This window comes from Pseudopipra pipra, chromosome 15 (assembly GCF_036250125.1).
Source record: "Pseudopipra pipra isolate bDixPip1 chromosome 15, bDixPip1.hap1, whole genome shotgun sequence".
Lineage (NCBI taxonomy): Eukaryota > Metazoa > Chordata > Aves > Passeriformes > Pipridae > Pseudopipra > Pseudopipra pipra.
Window position 1 is genome coordinate 5,001,613 of NC_087563.1, and position 19,799 is coordinate 5,021,411.

Consider the following 19,799-nt stretch of genomic DNA (forward strand, 5'->3'; position numbering starts at 1 on the left):
TGGGCCAAAGTAGACAAATAATCTCTGAGAGCATTCATGCCTTATCTGGCCTCCTGAGGCAGGGCTGTTCTCTTTGCTCTGTGCTCCAGAGTTATGGACAGGCACGTGCAAGGGCAGGGATGCACAGCTGACTGGGATGGAAGCATTGTGCACCCATCACTTGGAGATCTCTAGGTGAGGACTAGCCCCAAAGCAGAAGCTGTCAGATGTGCTGTTGGCATCTTACAGGCTCTGGACAGCAGAGGGGAGGGGAAACAAAACACTAAGGGTTTTCTCCTGAGTGGCACAAAACATCTGAAAATGCCTGGGGCCATCCCTGTGCTGAGCCAGCACACAGCAAGGGAGCTGTGGGGACACGGAGAGGGCAGCTGGGGATGTGATGGAGCGGCAGCAGCAACAAGTCCTACTGGATTGCTCTGGTGTTGGAGCTCCTGGGAGTCTCACTCTGAGAGTTGTACCTCTTTGGTTTACATCAACATTACTCTGGAAAAGCTAGGACCAAAAATAGAGATGGAGTTTTCTCTTTGTTGTCAGTGTTTAGAGGCCAGGATGCTTTGAAGCTTTAGCTCTGCTATAGCTGTGCATTAATGCCTTGGTGCAGGGCTCCAACTTCAAAGGGGATGAGCTGACAGGTCTGACTCTGAGGAGCAGCACTGAGGATTATTATCTTCCACCCAATTTTCAAGTTGTTTGGCAGGAATGCACGTAGCTAAAAGTTTCAGAAGCCAGGATTAATGGTGTCATATCATGAATATGAATTAAAAGAGGGGACTGTTTCTGAAACATGTTTGGTGTGATTTGGGCCAAAGGATTTAAAAGGTTCTACATGGGCTTTGCAGGTATCAAAGGAGCTTGATATATGAAGTCTACACACAAATCAGTTTTGGGTCGTTGCTGTCCTTGGCCAAGTGTGTGATGATGTGCTTGGGATATAAAATCCTTCACTTGCCTTTCTTGGGCATCCATTATTACTGGTCAGTGGTACCCTGGACACTTCTGGGGTGTGCTGGGAGGGAGCTCTATCTGTGCACCTCTCTGCAGGAACGTGACACTGGTACATGGCACACAGGGGCCGTTCAGGGCAGTGTGTTCTGTGTGTGGTTCCCAGCACCTCGTTCACTCAGCCTTCCTTTCACCTTCCCCTTCCCATAGATCCAGTCAGAGGAAGTGCAGCCTAGGGAAGCCAGACCAGAGGGAGCTGAGTGAGAACCTGGCAGCAACGCAGGGCTTGGCCCACATGATCATGGAGTGCAACAGGCTCTTCCAGGTACGTCACTCACCGGGCAAAGCAAGAGCCCTGGGGTGGGTGGGCTGCTCAGAGGTCCCTGCCAGCCCAGCTGCTGCTCTGAGCCTGTGACATGTGTGAGTCCTGCTGGTGCCACCAAAGAGAAAATCAGTGTCATTGCAGGTTTACTGCAACTATTTGTAAGGGCTCCTCCATTCCCCCATCCATCCCCCAAAACAACAAGGGTTTGACTCCTTGGGCTTGGGGCCAGCTCAGAGAGCACCTGTGGGGCAGAGGCTGCTGTGTGCCCTGGCAGAGGCGCCCTGGCCATCCCTTCTTGGAGAGTGGGTTGAAGTTGAGGTTTTGCTGGTGGGGCCTGGCCAGAGCAACAGCCATACCTGTGCCTGGCCACGGACCCCAGTAATCTGAACCTGGACCCTGTCCCACAGACTGACTTCCCAGCTTGACCACGGCCTCTTTGCCCATCATTATGGACTTGCCTGGTGATCGCTGGACTGTGGCTGACCCTGGTTGCTGTCCCTGGACCTGATCCTGACCTCCCTTGCCAACTCACCTTCCTGGCTCTACCTCGGACCTCATCACCGTGGACGTGTCTGATGATCTGGATTTTTGGCTGACCCTGGCTGCCATGTCTGGCCTGGTGCAGGCACTGTGGGACTGGGCAGCTGCCCTGCCAGCCCTGTTATCCCACCTGACACCTGGTCCCTTTCCCTCAGGGGTGCCATCAGCCCTTGGTGCACCCTGACAGTCAGCTCAGACCTTCTGTGCTCTGCTCCAGCACCTTGTCTGGGCAGGGGCCACTGTCCCCTGGCTCCCCTGAACTGTCTGACACATGACCCTGCCCCAGGGCTCCTCCAGCACTGACTCCCACAACCAGTTCCTGCCTTCTGAGTGACACTCCTCCCCAGAGTAGGGGGTGCTCTGCATGGCATCAGTCTCCAACCTGGACAGGACTCCTCAGTGACCCCGTCCACCCCCAGCCCAACCACAGGTCCCCATTTCCTCAGAAGTGGCCTGAATCCCTCTACCCATCCCCAAGGGCACCACTGGGGTGCCCTGACACCTCCTGGCTGTCCTGACACCTCCTGGCTGTCCTGTACACCATGGTCAGGCTGCACAGCACCCTGAGCTACCCTTGGACACACATTCATCCCACACACCCTGCTACAACCAGGGTGCTTCTCCAGCAGCATTGCTGACTCCAGCCCTGGGCTGCGAGGGTGCCCCTCGCCCAGGGTGCTGGGCTCCTGCTGCTGTGCCCCCTGCCCTGCCAGGGGAGGCATTTGGAGAAGGCTGTCCCCCTTCTGCTGGACAGGGCAGCCTCTGCTGTGCCCCTGGAATACACACTCCCACTGCTCCGGACCCAGACCTGGACTCTGGGCACTGTGGCCATTGCTGGACTGTGGCTGACGCTGCTCCCACCACTGAACCTGACCCTGACTGGCCTGGCCCCTGTGAGCAGGACCCATCACCACTGCCATCCTCAGGCCTGCCCAGCACCTCCCACAGGTAGGGCAGGATGGGGTCCTGGCACTGCCCAGCCCTGCCCAGCCCTGGGAGGAGGGAGTGCACGGCCCTGGCAGGGCTGTGGGTGCAGGTGAGTGCACAGAGGGGGTCAGGGAGCACAGCACATGGTCTGGCAGCTGGTGAGGCCCCCAGAACGTGTGGCTGTCACCAGCAGGGTGGGTTTGAGGGCACTGCGGTTTTATTTGTTTGGTTGGTTGGTTTCATTTTGGTTTTAGTTTTTTGTTTGTTTGTTTTTTGGTGTTTGATGTCTGGGGGCCAGCCATCGGGAGAGTGTGTTTGCACAGGGCTGTACTTGCTGAAGCCCCAGCTGGTGCCCACCACATGAGGAGCTGGGCACTGACCAGCTGTGATAGCCCATCCCTCCCCCAGCTGTCTGTACAGGGAAGAACCTGGGATATCAGATAGACACACATCTCTTGTATCTACATAGATCTATACATATATGTGTAGATATACACACACACACATGCATGTGTCAGTGAGCACCTCTATCAATGCAGCAAAGCTGCATTTCTGTGCTGCTTTAGGAGTCTGAAGGCCTTTTTAGGAGGCCCACAGCACAGCCTCCAACAAATCCCAGGGCAAAGGCAGGAGCTGTGGCTCCTAGCAATTCCCCAAGATCAGCATGCACCCTGCAAAGAGGTTTGCCAGGTCCGTAGGGATTCAAAACATTGCTCCTGAGGGGAAAGGCATTTCCCTTGTGTTTTCCTCTGAGGGAATGTAGTTAACTGATCTTCTTCTCCCTTGGGCTTCCTGCTCCTCCAGGTAAAACTGCTCTCTGCCTGCCTGCAGCACCAAGATGACACCAGAGGCTGGGTGACCTGCTCATACCTGGCAAATAAGGTAAAGAGGATGGAAAGTCACCACAGTAAGGTTGCCTCTGGGAGTGAGGGAGGCTGCAGGTGGCTGGAGGGTTTCCTGGAGGTACCCTTGGGTGTTTGGAGTTCATGGGCTTTGGATCCTGCACCGGGAATTGCTCTGAGCTGTGCCCACAGCCCTCGTCTGCCTCTGTACCTGTGATTGCTGAAGCCACACTCCTTTTTTCTCCTTTTCCTTCCTCCCTCCCCGCATCCTTTCTTTCCTTCTTCCCTTACTTCTTCCTTGCTTTTCATTCCTCTCTTCCTTTCTCTCCTAAGGGGGTGCTGCTCCCTCAGAGCACCTTCCCTTACCACAACCCCATCCCAACAGACAGACAACTCCAGTTGTTCAGTCCCTTTATTGTCATTCCACAGGGCACAGCTACATCCTCTGGACAGGCTTGATCCCCAGGATGTCGAATCCCTTGGCCATGATGGCGGCAGTGGCTTCGCACAGGAGCAGCCTCCACATGTTCACCTTCACGATCTGGCCTGGAAAACACCAACAGAGGAGCTGGAGCAGCTGCTCAGAACAACCAATGGTGCCTTCCCCTCTGCCTACAGCCTGGCCCTGGACTGTCACACTGAGCCCCTCCTGCTCTCCCTAAGCCAGGCAGACTGACCAGCCCTCGTGTTTCCAGATGCCTGGCTGGTCCCAACTCTACTCAACCTTCCTGCTCACAGGCAGATGACAACACAGGCTGTCCTTCCACACAGACCCTTGTTCTGCAGCAGCAAGTAGTGTGACAACAGCCTTCCCAGCACAGGGGAACACCCTGCAGAGTGTCTGTAATATGACAAGTGGCAGGCACACGCAGCACCCCACGGCCAACACTCACCACTCTGCCTGTCCTTCTCCACGCAGTAGCAGTTGTCGTAGAACTCGGTGAAGGTGGTGGCCAGCTCATACAGGTAGTCACAGAGTGTGTGCAACAACAGGTCCTCCAGGATCTTCTGCAGGATCTCAGGGAACCTCAGGATGCACTTGCCCAATTTCCACTCCTTCTCATGGTCAAGGATTAGCACCTCCTCCTTGGCTGCCTTCCGCAGCATCTGCTCGTCAATGTTGGCCAGGCGAGCGATAGCCCTGGAATGATCCAGAACAGGGGATGCTTGGTGGGGCTCCCACTGCTCAGCCTGCCTGGGGCCAGCCTGGTCAAGGCCTGTCCCAAGACTGATGTCCAGTCCTGGGTGACCAGGCCAAAGAGATCAATCAGCCTTGGGGACACAGGGGGAGGCCCTGCCCTCGAGGTGATCCAGGAGGGCACTGCACAAGAACAGGGATGGATGGGCTCTGGGCACCCACATCAGCAAGGACACATGATGCTGCCAAGCAAACTAGGGCTCAGGGTGCCAGAAAAACTGTGGGGTATGGCAATGCCTGAGCTGAGCAGCTGCTGGAGCACAGGTGCACCCTTTTCCAACCACCCAAATCCTCTGATTACCAGAAACTCCTGCAGCTCCCTCCCTGGGATGTGTGTCACACAGAGGAGCCATTTCAGGTGGCAGAGCACACACCATTTGCAATGACAAATAAAATCTTGCCTGTGGTGCACACCAGTGTAGCTGCCTTCTCTAACCAACCTCCAACAGCACTGATGTGACCATCACCCCTCTGCCCACACGTGCAGAGCATCAGCACCAACTCCCTCTGCTCCCTCACCCACCTGATCCGTGTGAAGGCATACAGCAGATAGGCAGCTGTGTTCCCTCGGTCATCCAGCATCTTGTCGAAGGAGAACACGTAATCATTTAGTCTGTTGTGGGACAGATCTGCATATTTAATGCATCCAAAAGCCACTGATGTCTGGGCAGCTTTCAGCTCTTCTGCTGTGAGGACCTGGTGCAAATTCAAAGCAGATCACAGTCAAGAGGAAGGACACTACGCTGCCCTCATGAACCAGAACATGCAGCCCTGGCCACCCAGCAGGGCTCAAGAGGAAAGCCCAGGCTGCTGAGGGGATTTTACCCACGTGGTACTCAGTTCACACACACCTCTCCACTTCAGGGCACCAGACAACCCCACATTCACATCTCACTTCTTTTGCAATCAACTGCACTGCAGCCCTGCCCAGGCTAAGGCTGGCTCCCTCTTCTGACAGCCCACAAGACCTCTGAGCCCCACAGTGTCCCACCTGTCAGGTGTGATGTTCATACTGTACTCCTGCTTCTTGTTATGTACACATAACAAACACCTGGTCCTCCAACCCTTACAGAGCATTTTGGACAGTCCAAACTTTATATTCTTCCATCACCTCCTGCATCCTGGGGGAGTCACAGCTGTTGCCAGCACACAGGGGAGACCTGACAGTTCCTGCAGGACCAGCTCTCCTGCCAGGCCCAGCTCTCTGCTCCCACCCCCAGGAAGCTCTGCAGTACTCAGCAGTTCCCAGGAAAGATAAGCAATCTGTCACAAGTACCTTGTCCCGTTCCTTGTCTTTCAGCTTGTCCATAGCTCGTTTCAGCCCTTCTTCCAGCAGGTCTATGAGACGCACTGTATCCCCTGAACGAGTTTTGAACTTCTTCCTGAAAACACACAGACAACATGACCACCTGCATAAGAGGCACAACACTTCCACCCTCTGCCTAGGGCACTCCAGGCAGATCCAGGACATGCACCAGAGCCTTTTGCAGGGATTGCCACTGCTCACACCTTAAGGCTTAGTAAAAAAGCACATGGCAGATCTCTTTGTATTGAAGAAATTGCCATCACACAGACAGCTACAAAACTGAGAGAACACCCACGGGGTGCTGACCAGGAAGGCTCCCACAGTCAGAACTGTCCCAGTTCCAGACATTAGGCAGAATACAATACCAGTGCCAGCCTTTTCCCAACTTATGTTATGAAGAAGGTAGAAAGTAATGGAAATTGTGGCCTTTACCATTGCCATCTCCCAGTATTCACATCAGCTTCCACCAGCCAATCCCAGTGCCCCTCCCCAAATGCCAGGCAGCAGAAGCCAGGCCCAAGAGGGAATGTGACCACAGCACCAGTGGATCGAGGACAATGACAGGCAACAAAATGACACAGTAATGGAAAACAGCATGGGATGAGGTGCTTTCTTCTGGGTTTTTTTTTGGCATGTCACATACTTGTCAACAAACAAGAGCAAGTCTCCTGCATTCACTCAAACATCCTCTCCAAGGCAAATACAGAGGCAAGACTGCACCCAAGCACTTACTTGTCTTCTCCCAGCACCACTCCAAACGCGGCATGGGCCACTCTGGTCACTTTGGGGTCATACCAGCCAATCATCTGTCCAGCTGCAAACACTGTTTGTAAATGCACAGACTGCAAGGAATAAACACCAAAAACCGGTTCTCAGCCCACTCCTCCAGGTGCAGTTTTCTTCCCTGCTTTAGCTCATTCACAACAACGCTCTCGCAACGAGACTTAAAATTTTTCAAGCTCCACAGAGAAATTCCCCATCAGAAAGTTCAACCTTTTGAAGAGTTTTCCTGGCTTACAGAAGCTTACAGATGGTAAATTCCCATCACTGCTCAGGGAAGGGGTAGATATACCAACAACACTAAAGACCCTGTGGTCTACCTGCGTTCCTGCTGCATCCAGCCCTTAACACACTTCGTGATGAGCTGCACCAGCAGTGAGAGCAGAGCTGGGGAACTCACCTGTCCGCTGTCCACAACGTAGATAAGGATGTCACCCTTCTCTTCACACAGCCTGTGTTTAAGAGCAGCCAAGTCTGATGTGTCATATGTGTAACCTCCGTCTGATTTCATGATTGTCAGCGGCACAGGGAAACCCGGGACAAACACGATCTTCCTCCCATCATCAACCTGGACAAACCCTGCAAAAGCAAAGGAAAACATTCTGTCTTGTATCACAGTAGGGAGGTTTGTGGGCCAGCAGAAACACTTCCCTGATGCTACCAGCACGAAAAGGCCACACACTCACATGATCAAATAATTAATGGCTCAAATACGAAAAAACCTACATGGAACTCCCTTGTCAACCAAGTCACATTCCGTACAGCACTTCCAGAACTACACACAAGGAAGCAGATCTGTACAGAGGTGGTTTTACAGAGTTAAAAACTCCCAACACTGGCATCCAGATCCCCCTGTCCAGCCACAAACCCAGCATCACAAGGTATGACATTAAAGGCAACAGTATAGAGATGCAATGAGGACTTAGCACCAAGTCTTTCAGAGGTAAGACTAGTCAGAACACTTCAGACAGGGAGACTCAAGAACTGCTGAATCCAGACAGGAACACATAAAACCAGAGACTTCTTATGCTGCATTTGGCTTCTTGCCAGTTTCAAAGTCAACATGATCCAAAAATCCCACTGTCTTCACAGAGATTTCTCAAAGTTCCCACACAGTCACAACACTAAGACCGGGAAGTCTGTCCTGTATTGCTCCCTGACTGTTTATTCAGAATACAATAAATTCCAGTAGTACCTCATGCTATTGCCTACAAATATCACAGACAAACTGATTTTGATGTCAGTAAGAAAGATTCAAGCTTTCTGGAGTGAAACATATAAGAATTAATTCTGCTAATGCAAAAAGAAGGAAAAGCCACAAAAATTCCACATTTAGGAAATGTGGCCGAGAGAAAAAGCAAAGGTGGGGAACATGCAACTTGAAAAGCATCAGCCCTAAGCCTCACTGAGGAGGAGTGAGGTTACCACACATCCTCACAGCTGACCTGAAATTCTGACCTGAGACCAAAAGCCTCACCTTTATCTTCGAATTCTTTGACTATGTCTTTCATCATCTCGTGGTAGAACGATTCCCCTCTCTCTATGAGTGTGATGTCCAAACAGTTGTAGATTTTCTGGAATTCTTGAGGAGGGAAACAGAACAAAATACTTCCATTAAAGGCACACAGTGGTAACCACTGGTTTTTTACTTTAAGCTTCTTGTAGCAGTGTGGCAGTGATTTTCAACAGAAAACAGGAGCATGGGCTCAGACATAAAGGTGAGGAAAGCCCCGTTGTTCTACTGCTGAGACACGTTTCTGGACCTGGCAAAGTCACCTTTGCGTGACACGTCACAGATGAGCTCCCAGGCCTTGATGAAGTCAGGGTTTTTGCTCTGCAGCAGCACCACACATTGGTAGGCACGTTTCTTAAACTCCTCCTCTGTGTCAAACCTCCTCTTGGATTCCTGCAGTGAAACACAGGTGGAAAAGCACTGCCTTCTCCCCTGAAACCAGCTGCCATTCATAGCAGCCCCTCCAAGCATGCTCATCCAAAAAGACACAGAGGCTGCAAGCTTACAAAGCCCTCTGATCATGCCCCATACAGACAACTCAGTACCAGATACCACAATTCATTACCCCGTGGGAGGCTACTGCAATAATCTATTAACAGTGATTTGATTCTTTTGTTTCTCCAAAATACTCTGCAATCTGTAAAGTTCCTCCATCTGCTTTTGAGATGTTGACATAAATATCACACTTATTTGCTACAAATACCTTGTAAAAAGCTTGGAGGTCCCCAATAGGAGGAGAAACAGTTAAGTAATCCGGAAATTTGTCTTGGAGGTGAGCAATGAGCATTCCAAACTGGGTGCCCCAATCTCCTAAATGGTTTAACCTTGAAGCAATTGAAGAGCACAATAATGATTTTTTAAACATATGCTCTAAGATACACACATTTAAAAAATATATATACCAAAAGAAGGAACACACATAATACCAGAAACCCAAACCAGTCAAGCTCCCCCAATTTCACTGCAATGAAGCTTCTGCCCCCCTTGATTTCTTACACTGCTACACTTGCTCAGCTTAGTGTGTTTCTACACATAACAGGTTATTTGCCATGTGCTTATAAACAAAGACCAACACAGGCCAAAGCACAGAGACAGGTACTGCACAAACTCAGCCAAACCAAGCCCACCACACCCAAAAATCACCTCTCACCTCAGAACGTCATAACCTGCGAACTCGAACAGTCGGCACATGCTCTCCCCGATGATGGTAGACCTCAGGTGGCCAACATGCATCTCCTTGGCAATGTTAGGGGATGAAAAATCCACCACCACCTTGGACACAAAGGAACACATGAATAAAAGGCAGTGGCCATTTCCACACCTCTTGTGTTTAATCGGGGTGTTGTTGAGGGGGAGCGGGGGGAACAGGGCTCACCTCTGCTGACCCTCACACCCTGTGCCAGCAGCACACACAGCAGAGAGGGCCCAGAGGGGACATCAGAGCAGGTTTCCAGCCTGGGGCTTTGCTGCAGCCCAGCTCAGGGTCAGGGATCACTCCCAGACTGACCTGGGCACAACACCTGCCCCAGGGAGCCCCGTTCCTCACCCCCCAGAGACCACACCACATACACACAGCCTACCCCAGAGCCCTATGCCACATCCCACTTACTCTGCTCTAACAACCTGCTGACATGGACATCTGCTCAGCACAGCATTTCAGGGGTGAGTTTCAAAGCTACCTGCAGTCCAGCATGTTTCACGTATAGCAGATGCCTGTGTGCTCACTGCTGTACCTTTTTCCTTTTGCCAATGGCTGGTGGTTGAACTCCATTCATCAATAAACTGCTCAGCTGCTTCGACACAAAATCCTTTCTTAAGTGGACGTTGATAAAACCTTTAGAGGAGAAAACCAACCATCAGTGCTGGGGCTGCAGAAATGCCTCAAACTACTTTTTATTTCCTTTGCCCTTGGATTTCTGTTTCCTCAAGCATTAAAGCACGTGAAGTCAGCTTGACAGAACAAAACACTTCTCAGCCACAGGACAACAAAGCTGTCACTAGAAGACAATTTCTGTTCCCAGATTAGAAGAGTCTGATTCACACCACTACAGCCTTTACTGCAGGAGTCAGATGCTCAAGCTACACCACTGACATAACTCCTTTTCATGCACTGTCTCTCAAAGGTGAACTTATAAAAACAATTTTTTACAAGGAAATAAATAATTTGGTTTCCAGAATGCAAAACCAGATCCTGCTCTGTCTCCTTTTTTTAAAATTAATATCCTAAACCATACAGTTTCACCTGGGATAATCCATGCCTGTGGGATGACACTGCTTTACTTCTCCTGCTTCACAGAGCCAATCAACAAATTTATGCCCAAGCACTAGAAGGGCTGTGCCATGGGATTTTTGTGTTTATGCTGAAGCCCTAAGGAATATGAGCCCTTGTATTTCTTCTTGGGTCTTAAGATACATGATAAGGGATAAAACAGATGCAGCAATTAATAACCTCCATGCTGCTCCAGCCTCTCAGTGCTGAGAGGTCAAGGTCTCCTCACCATGTTAGGAACAGCAAGAAGGGCATATCAATTCTTGCTGTGATTTCATGACTGTGGCCTGATACCCATCACCAGTATTCAAAGGGGAAAAGCTGGTCCTTTAAGCATCAGTGGAAAAATTGCTAATTAAGGGGATCAGGATTATACTTGGCAGTTCTAATACAGAGGTAGATTTCTGCTGCTGCACAAGTCTGAGGGCTACAAAGCTCACCAAGACAGAAGCAGCTAATTCACCCTGCAGTTTTAAATTCAAACTGCAGTTTCAAATCACAAAACGCAGTTGAGTTGAACTCAGCTCAGCTTCCCTGTTCACCATCCAGTACAAAAATGCCCTTTCTGCTTTAAAACCTACTGTGTAAAATGAAACTAATCTCACCAGGACCAGCAATTTCGACCTTCTCAATGCACTCATTGGCAGGAATGTTTTTTGCTATTTTGTCGGCGATTTCTCGTGGGATAACCTTCTGTTCCTTGGTTTTGAGCAGTATCTGAAACACAACAAGAAGATCAAGTAAAATTCAATCCTCCAAAACATTCTACAGAGTGCAACAGAAATGCAGATACTGTGGCATTCCCACTGTGAGGAACTCAAAATTTGCATACAATGACTGCTTTAGAACAGTTTGGGTTGGAGGGACCTTCAAAGATCATTTAGTCCAACTCCCAAATTTCCCTGTCCATTCCCAAAGCATCTTCTCACATAGCTTTTTGCAAATCTTACAAAAATACCCTTTAGGAGGATTCTGTGAGCTAGTTCAACCCACCCCTTGCAAAACACTACATTCACACTGGATAAAATTACCACAACTATTTGTTTCTGAGCAAGTGATTTTCTGCTATTACTGTGATGTGTTTGAAAACTCATCACCTTGCTCCCATCAAGGCCACGAAGATCAAGTACCTCTTTGTCAACTCAGAATTTGCTTGTATTTGCTAACTTGCACTCTGCTGCAAAATGTATTTCTACTAAAGTTTTCAGCTTCCTGTTTAACCTGTCATACAGGATCCTTATAGAATGGTAAAGGCTTAGAATGGGCAAGAAAAGCAAACCTCCTTTATGCCTTTAATGCTACTCAAAGTAGCAGGAAAAATAAATGCAAAAGCAGATTATGGGCATGTTATACCAGATAAGAGGCGTGTTATCTGAACCATTCCAGAATTGGTTACCATACTCCATTGACTCTAAGGAGCAGAGGGAGGTCCTGGCTGAAACCCCAGGCATTAATATGCTGATGAGCTCCCGGGAAAACAATAGGCATTTGTGAGGGCCCTTTCCACATCAGTGCCTTGCAGGGAGAGGCTGCTGCCTGGCACGTCCCAGTGCTGCCCCAGTCAGGGCACTTCCCGCTCCTCTGGCAGTCCCAGTGATCCTGGCTCTGTGCAGGGGACACCCTGGGGAGACCTGCCCCACAGCCAAGCCCCTAAAAGTTAGGCTGACAGGAGGTACATAACCTGCTGCTGTCACGCCCTGGCTCCGCTGTGCTGACACACTCTCAGACTGCTGCCTGGGTGAGCACTGCCAAGCTCCAGCCCACTATGCAGGGAACAAACTCCACAGCCAAGCCCAGCACTAGGAACCCTTATTCACCAGCACAGCTGACAACCCGGAACTCCAAACCCTGGCTTGGAGGGGCCCGTTCAGACACCGAGTTATGTGAACAACGTCGGCGCTGGGAAGCCGGGACCGCTCGAGAATCCCAACCGCGACTTAATTGGGGTAACGCAGCGGTCAGAAAAGTGGCAACGCTCTGAATCCCGTGTCAGTGCAGTCACCCAGGGGGCTCAGCCCTGTCACAATATGCTAATGAGACCAGGGGAAGGCACACGTATTTGTGAGGGCTGTTTCCGCCCTGGCACTCCCGGCCAGGCGCCTGCTGGCTGGCACGTATGGCCAGTCACGCTCAGTGTGTCCGACGGAGACCTGGGGGAGCACAATTCCACACATGGCAGTGCAAGCTCCATGTCAAAACTGCCAGTCTAGTGCATTCATAGAGGTGAACTGACAGCAGAACATGTGAAAAAAAGAAAAAAGTTGTCTCTGTTGAGATTGCCAAATAAAAGATCTGCAGTTACAAAGAGTCTATTTAGTCGCTCAAAGGCACCAATGCATTCAAAGTTTGGGTGCTTGCTTTCTCCCACACCTCCTGGTTTTACTTCAGCACAGTCACAGCCAACTGCTGAAGTATCTCTTGTTCTATCTGGGTCCTCTTTGGTCAAATATCTTCCACAAAGTAGCAATACCACAGTTTCCTAAGTAACTGCTGATACCAGCCAGGCTAAAAAAAAAACACTCCTTCCTTTGCACACACTAAACAGGGGGTTTGTAAAGTGGAACCATCCTTACAGCTGCCTGAAAACCTCCAACATCAGAACATTGTAACAAAACCCCCATGTTTCCTGCCTTTTGCTAATTTAAAATAAAATAGCAGATTTTACTTTAAAATTAAATAAAACCTACAGATGTAGGGATGCCCACATAGCCTCCACTTAGCAAATGCTTGGATAACAACAGCCAGTGAGACAGGAATGAGAGCATGAAAAGTGTGTGGAATAGTCCACTTCAAAAGGTTGGAAAGAGCATTAGTCACAGAACTGAAAATTTAGGAACACAACAACAATCAGCACCCACAAAACACTCACAACAGGAGGTGTGAGCAGCGAGGGGAACCCGCAGTCCCAAGGGATGAGGCACCTGTTTGTCACTTGCCCTCTGAATAGGGAGTATGTGCACATAACTGTGCAAATGCGTGTGGGGACATCACACTTTCCTGGCACTAGGGAAGAGCATGCAGAGATATGCAGGTGTTTCTCAACGTTTCGTAACTCCCCAGAATTGTGATTTATTGTTTTGCTGGTTTTAGTTCCAAACATACAGCTCACTAATTGGTAGATAATTGCACATCATTAGTAAATCAATGCAGCACTTGAATCGTGATTGGATTTAGATCCCATGAACTGAGCATTTTCCTGTGTTACACATTAACTCTCTCATACCAGTCATCTAAACTTTAAAGGTCAACTCTGTAAAGGCCAATGCTTCCCCCAAAATGCCATTAGACACACACTCAATTCTCAACCCAGACACCTACAACAAGTCCAGGATTGCAACTTTCACTGTGCTGTCTGTCACTTAGCTTCCAACAGACAACATCCCCATTTTTCCTTCTTTGTTAAGATTGTTTACATTTACCTGTGATATGGCCATGGCACTGTTACACTGGTAATCCCCAAATTTGGGCTGCTGACTTGGTGTCACCACCAGTGGAGGGTTTTCTAACTCTGGGTAGGCAGCCTGAATAGCAGCTCCAAAGATCTCCTGAAGACAGCTGTTGATATTAATCATGCTTTTTACTGTTTTACTTCTTTCCTCCTGAAGGCTCTGAAAAAAAAACCCCACCAAAAAACCAACAGGATCCAGAAGGTTAAATTCACAACATCTGAGGAACTGTTACATCCCACTTTTCTCCTTGGCTGCCTTGCAAAGCACAGCTGACAGATCTGGCTGACACTTCAAGGCACAGGAGCAACATGTACAACACAAAAATCAGGTGATTCTCCTGTTGAACCTCCCAGCACAAACCTTTCCCTGAATGCAGGGCTGCATTACTTCTCACTTTGTCAGTGATCCTGAGACACACCTTAGCTTGGCCACCCAGTGCATGACTGGCCAAAATGTGACACTGTGGGCTTGCTGACCTACTGACACGTTTCATAAGGTAGCTTTCTGTTTAAGGAATCAAAAAATATCTGATGTGTCCCCAGTTAAGGTGTCAGAATGCAGAGTGAGCACGCTGTCACACATCACTAGCTGTAACAAACTGGCATCACTTATTTAGCTTGCCTTAATTAGTACAAAAAAACCCCACATGCTACTGCAAGAATTCTCTGTTCTTTATTCCCTTACCTTTTGAAGGAAATTTAACCGATACTTGAGCTTTGCGTTTTCGTCTCGCAGCCCTTCCAAACTGGGGGACACTCCCAGGCACCCAAAGTTCTTCAGGCGCTCAATTTCTGCAGTCAACAACTTGATCTCGTTTTCCTGGAAAGCAAATTGAATTGTCACACAGCAATTCCTGGAGTGGGGGCAGGAGGTGATGAGCTACAAGATCTATTTTGCCTCTCATAAAGGTAACAGCAACGACATGGAAGTTGAATAATTCCAACCAATTACTGTGTAAAGGTTGTTTCTATTTGTATCAAAACCAGGGATTCTGAAATGTTCTTTAAAAAAGGCAGTCAGAAGGCAATCTCACTGATATCAGGACAAAAGTGCAAGAAAGACAACAGGTCATGCTAATAAAGGATCACCTCAAAATAACCACTTCCTCTAGCTTTTTTAATCTAATAAAGATGTCAAATGACCTGACTCAAAATTCCCTAAAGCCTCCTTCAGCCAGTTTCACCATCTCACAGTTTTTCTTCCAGAGGAGGAAACCGCAATCACTCACAACTCCAGCAAGCTCAAACCCTACCTGGAGGCAGGAATACCAGGAAATACAGCCTGCTGCTGCACAGGGGCATTTCTGCAGTGTGCACTCACTTCCACCCAGACACAAAACCTTTCCTTCCCTGCCTTCAGTGTGGTTTCTCCCTTAAAACTGACACAAGGCATTCAGGAGCAATCAGGAATTTCAGGCGGACCTCTGTGATCCAAATAAACAAACTTCCTTGTGTCCCTCCAGACTTCACAGCCTGGACTCTTGGTTGGAAGCAACTGCAAGGAGCAGGAATTTTCCTCACCCCACTCCCTAAAGAAACCAAATAGCTGAAATTTCACCCCTGTTGTCCATCTCTTGTTCTCCTCTTTAACAGGCTCTGTGCCCTGAGCCACAAACCTGGCTCACACACCAGGAGCCTGGAGGCTCCTGGAGATTTAAGGCAGTCAATGCTTCTATGGAAGGAGAGGCAGCAAGCACTGCTCACCCTGGCTCCCAGCCCCTCAGCTCCCCCATCCAGGCTCTTCTCTGCCAGAACTTCCACAGCAGGATGCAGCTCAGGCTATTATTGTAGTCAAACAGGCCACCAAACCTTATCAAAAAGGGCTCATTTACTTTGTTGCTCTTGAAACAAACAGAATATTTAATTAGGAAAAAAACTGGGCCATTGAATCTTCTGGTCCTGTATGTCCACCTGAACAACAGCTCCCAGAAATGCTGCTGTAACTAACTGCAGATGCTCCAAAACCTAAGTTGAGGCAAAATAAGATTGGCCTATTTGTGGGCCAAGCTGAAAATCAGTACTTTTTAGGTCACTCTTCAGCTGTGCTTCAGTTTATGGCACACTTCTTTTACAGCCTCAAGGTCTCCTCTGCTACAGGAGAACGGGATGCTGCTTCCTGCAGTTCAGATGTGAAAAAATAGGACTCTGAGGAAAAAAAAACCCAAAACTTTATAAAATCCTCTAGTTTGGCTTTTAGATAACCAAAATCATTGAACAGCTGCACCTTAACTCACTTCAAATAGTCCATTTCAGCTCTAGCAAGCCGAAGTATGTGCCCCAACTGTTTTTCTCTCAAGTACACCAACCTCCCCCCATACAACCAACAGCAAATAAACTGGTTTATTTCAAGTTTTTCTTCCTGGCCTGGACCTGGTAGCATTTCGTATAACTTATACACCCCTTTGAAAAATCTTCTGAACTTCAAGTTTAAAATAGCACAAGAGAGAATTCATTGTGTTTTCACAGCTGAGTCACTGTAAGTTTCAGTGACCATTATTGCTACAAACTGACTTAAAAGAACATTAGAGCAGTGAAATGCATATCTCATTCCCCTCAACCCTAGAATGTGCTTTAAAGAAAAGCACAAAGGCAGCTTCTACTCTTAACACATTATCTGTAAATTCTGTGTCCACAGTACTGTCTTTTCTCTAGCAAAGTCACCAGCTTCAGAACAGGCTACCAAGACCCCAAGGAGAGTTCTGCATCCAGGGCAAACCTTGTCCAGACCCAGAAAATCACATTCTGCTTTTCAAACTAAAATCACTGCATATCCAAGACAAGCAGCAGCAGCTCACACATACTCCTCCTGCACTGAATGATTCCTCCAAAGCTGTAACCACAAAGATGTTTCAGTACCAGCTTTTCAGAACAGGAATTTGATTTGGATTTTCCTCCATCATCACAAACACCTCTGGCCACCCAAGGGAAGACCTGTAGGAGGTGAGACAACCAGTATCCTACTGGAGCTTCATTCCATACTGTTAGTCAGTGAGCAAGGATGAGGAAAGAGGTTTATCCATCCATAAAGAGGTTTATCCACAGCCAGAACCCCAAACTAGGATTCTCAGGAATCACCAACCCCTGGGGCAGACACCTGGCCCAAACAGCTTTTCCCACCCAGACACAGGGTGACAATTAGTATCCTAATTTGGCCAGGAGGTAAAAACCTCTAAAACAATGTCACAGCTCAGCAAGTCTCATCTAGTTCTTTCCCATGACTGCACCAAAGCAGCAGAGACACCTGGAGGCATTCGGGCTGGCCCCATTTCAGGTTTGACCAAGCCCATTTGTCACCCCAGACTATCACATCTGCCTATCACATGTAGTGCTCCTCTTCTTCAAAAAGTTTCAGTAGCAGTCCTTATGTTACCTGAGTGAGAATTGAGAGCAGAAGGTTTCACCATGGTGGCCCAGCTGCCTACCCCAGTGTTGCTGCTGCCATTTCAGGCCCCCTTTTTATGCTCATCAACAGCTAATACAGATGATGAAGTTTTCATTCAAAACAACCCAGCAGAAAAGCCTGAACTCAGCAATGCTTACACTGGATTCCAGAATGGATGGGGTTGGGATCCCAATAAATGATGATCCTCGTGAGTCCCTTCCAACTTGAGATATGCTATGATTCTGCAACCCCCACAGAATCCATAACCATGTTGCTGAGCTCACCTGGAACAAGGTCTTAAGGTATTCACATCATAAATGCCCCCTATCCCTGCATCTCGTGATAAAGCTAATTCTCTAGGAAATCACCTGTGAACACTAGATGTTATGGAAGGGGTATTATAAATTCTACATTCTTCCTGAAAAACAAACTACAGATAACCCTTGTAACTCCTCTCTCATGGTACCATCCAAGCGAGGAAGGGAGACAACACCAACACTGCTCTGATCTACAAGATGTGTGACTGAGAAAAGGAAGGAAAAAGCTGCTGTTCAGGTCATAAAGTGTCACCCCCTGGTTTATTCTACCTGCACTATCACAACTTGTCAGTAAAGGGTCATACCTGATGACCACCTCATGAGAAGCTGCAGGAATTACATGAGGCCATGCTGACATCTCCAAGGGCTCTTTGGTCAGCTGAGTACTAGAAATCTTCCCCTCACCTGTGAATACAAAAAAACTACAGCTTTTTCAATAGGACCAAAATCACCCTCACCTTTTCCCTTAGCACATAAGACCCTCTTCCAAAGATCCCACTGAATTAACAAGAAACTTGCACAGGCTTCTGTCTCTGGGCTTTAATGTGACAGAGCTTTTCTCCATCATGTTTAAAAGAAAAAAAAAGGGGGGTGAAAATGGCCTGAGAGAACAAGAGAAAGGGAGCAGAACATCTGTCTTCTTGCCTCCTGATCAGTTTTATGTCTATTCCTACTTTGCCAAGCCCTGCTCAGCCGGCTCAGTGCAATAACTCAGCACACACTTCTTGCTCCTGGTTGGGTTATTTTCCTGAAGAGCTAATGACTCCTGCAGGCTGGCTCACCACAGGCTCCAGGGCTTGCTGCAGCTGGCACAGGGAGCTGTGGAGAAAGGTGTCAGGTAGGCTGAGGCTCAGTAATTCCACATGGCCTCCTTCAGCCTCCTGCAGTTAGAGCTGAACACTGTTCCCCTGCTTTCCTTCAGTAACTGGAATTTGTTTAAGGACTAAAGACCAGACTGCAGTGTTGGCAAAGGGAGAACACCTTTACCAGAATATCCAAGATGTGCTTCCTCTCCCGGCAGCAACGAAGAAGAAAGGGAAAAACAGAGGCAAAGAGGAGTTGCAGAGATTCAGCAGCCAGATTTATTATTTCGGTGCTTTATGGCAGTGCTTGTCTTATGTTTGTAAGCAAAAAACACACTGGACAGTTGCTTAAGAACACACAAGTACGGCAGGCAAAAACCTAAAGCCAAATGTCCAGAACCTCTCAGTCAGATCCTCCTGGGGCAACATATGAGAAGTCAACCTGTGGAGTCAAAGCTTTCCTGAAGCTGCCTCTGTCCTCGACTGTCAATACTGATCACTCACCAAGGCAGACCTGGCAGTCTGATTTATCTCTTGTTATTGTTATTGTCACTGAAAAGGGAGACGGTTGTCACCACCTCTTCCCAACCCTGAGCACCTCATGGCTGCCACAACCCAGCTGGAGAAGGCCAGGGCTGCCATGGGCACACCCGCTCTCCATCCAACAGGTGCTCTGGGAGCGCATCCCCGGAGCTGCCCTGGGCTCCCGGGACACGCTCCTGGCCCTGGACCCTCCTGGAGCGGGTGGTCCCAGCGCGGCCGGGCACAGAACCGGGAACTGGGACAGGGACACCCATCACCGCTCCGACCGCTCCCGATGACTCCCGGGGAGACTTTTTGCAGAAGTTTATCACAAGCACAGAGCGTCAGGTCCGAGGCAGTGCTGTAACGCTGCTCTTTGCCTCGGCACCCGGGAGGGGAGCGGCCGAGGAGGCGCCTCAGCCCCGCCCGCCCTTCCCTCACACACCGACCCGCGCCCCGGGCGGTGCCGGGGGAGCGCCCTCGGGGCTCGCCCGCCCCCTGCGCCCCGCGGCTCTCCCGTGCCGTGCCGTGCCAGGCTCCCCGGGTTATCCCGCGCTGTTCCCGGGCTGTCCCGCCCCGTACCTGCCGCGCCAGCCGGGCCGCGCTCTGCGCCACGCGCGCCTCCATCCTCGGGCGGCCGGAACCGGGAGCGGCGCCGCGGGAAGCGGAAAGAGGAGGGACAGCT

At 49.3% G+C, this 19,799-nt stretch overlaps 2 protein-coding genes across 6 annotated transcripts in view; one reads left to right on the plus strand and one right to left on the minus strand.

Annotated features, from left to right (window-relative positions):
• Positions 1-8,760, plus strand: part of LOC135422443 (rho GTPase-activating protein 7-like) — a 51,452-nt gene extending 42,692 nt beyond the window's left edge. For 2 of the 4 annotated variants that reach the window (XM_064671582.1, XM_064671583.1), the window contains exons 10-12: positions 1,153-1,267; positions 1,675-2,843; positions 3,539-3,617. In XM_064671582.1, the coding sequence (XP_064527652.1) occupies positions 1,153-1,267; positions 1,675-1,692 (133 nt within the window). In that variant the 3' untranslated portion in view covers positions 1,693-2,843; positions 3,539-3,617. Of the gene's footprint in view, positions 1-1,152; positions 1,268-1,674; positions 2,844-3,538 lie in introns of all 4 variants that reach the window. The other 2 variants (XM_064671580.1, XM_064671581.1) reach the window with 1 other exon arrangement.
• RARS1 (arginyl-tRNA synthetase 1) lies at positions 3,971-19,799 on the minus strand. 2 transcript variants are annotated; one of them, XM_064671585.1, is made up of 16 exons: positions 19,697-19,786; positions 18,095-18,194; positions 14,776-14,910; positions 14,062-14,250; positions 11,248-11,359; positions 10,107-10,207; positions 9,524-9,645; positions 9,077-9,197; positions 8,637-8,766; positions 8,338-8,442; positions 7,261-7,439; positions 6,813-6,922; positions 6,051-6,156; positions 5,298-5,470; positions 4,470-4,717; positions 3,971-4,122 (listed from the first exon to the last, which is right to left on the minus strand). In XM_064671585.1, the coding sequence occupies exons 4-16, from the start codon at positions 14,212-14,214 to the stop codon at positions 4,013-4,015; spliced, it is 1,770 nt and encodes a 589-aa protein (XP_064527655.1). In that variant the 5' UTR covers positions 14,215-14,250; positions 14,776-14,910; positions 18,095-18,194; positions 19,697-19,786; the 3' UTR covers positions 3,971-4,012. The 2 variants fall into 2 exon arrangements, with proteins under 2 accessions (XP_064527655.1, XP_064527654.1); XM_064671584.1 differs by lacking the exon at positions 18,095-18,194 and having other exon boundaries at positions 19,697-19,799.

Coding starts and splice junctions, on each gene's coding strand:
- RARS1 (XM_064671584.1), bottom strand. CDS start 19,741: ATGGAGGCGCGCGTGGCGCAGAGCGCGGCCCGGCTGGCGCGGCAG. Junction 10,208..11,247: donor GGTCGAAATTGCTGGTCCTG/GTGAGATTAGTT, acceptor TCTCCTCTAAAG/GTTTTATCAACGTCCACTTA. Junction 5,471..6,050: donor AAGACAAGGAACGGGACAAG/GTACTTGTGACA, acceptor AATTTGCACCAG/GTCCTCACAGCAGAAGAGCT.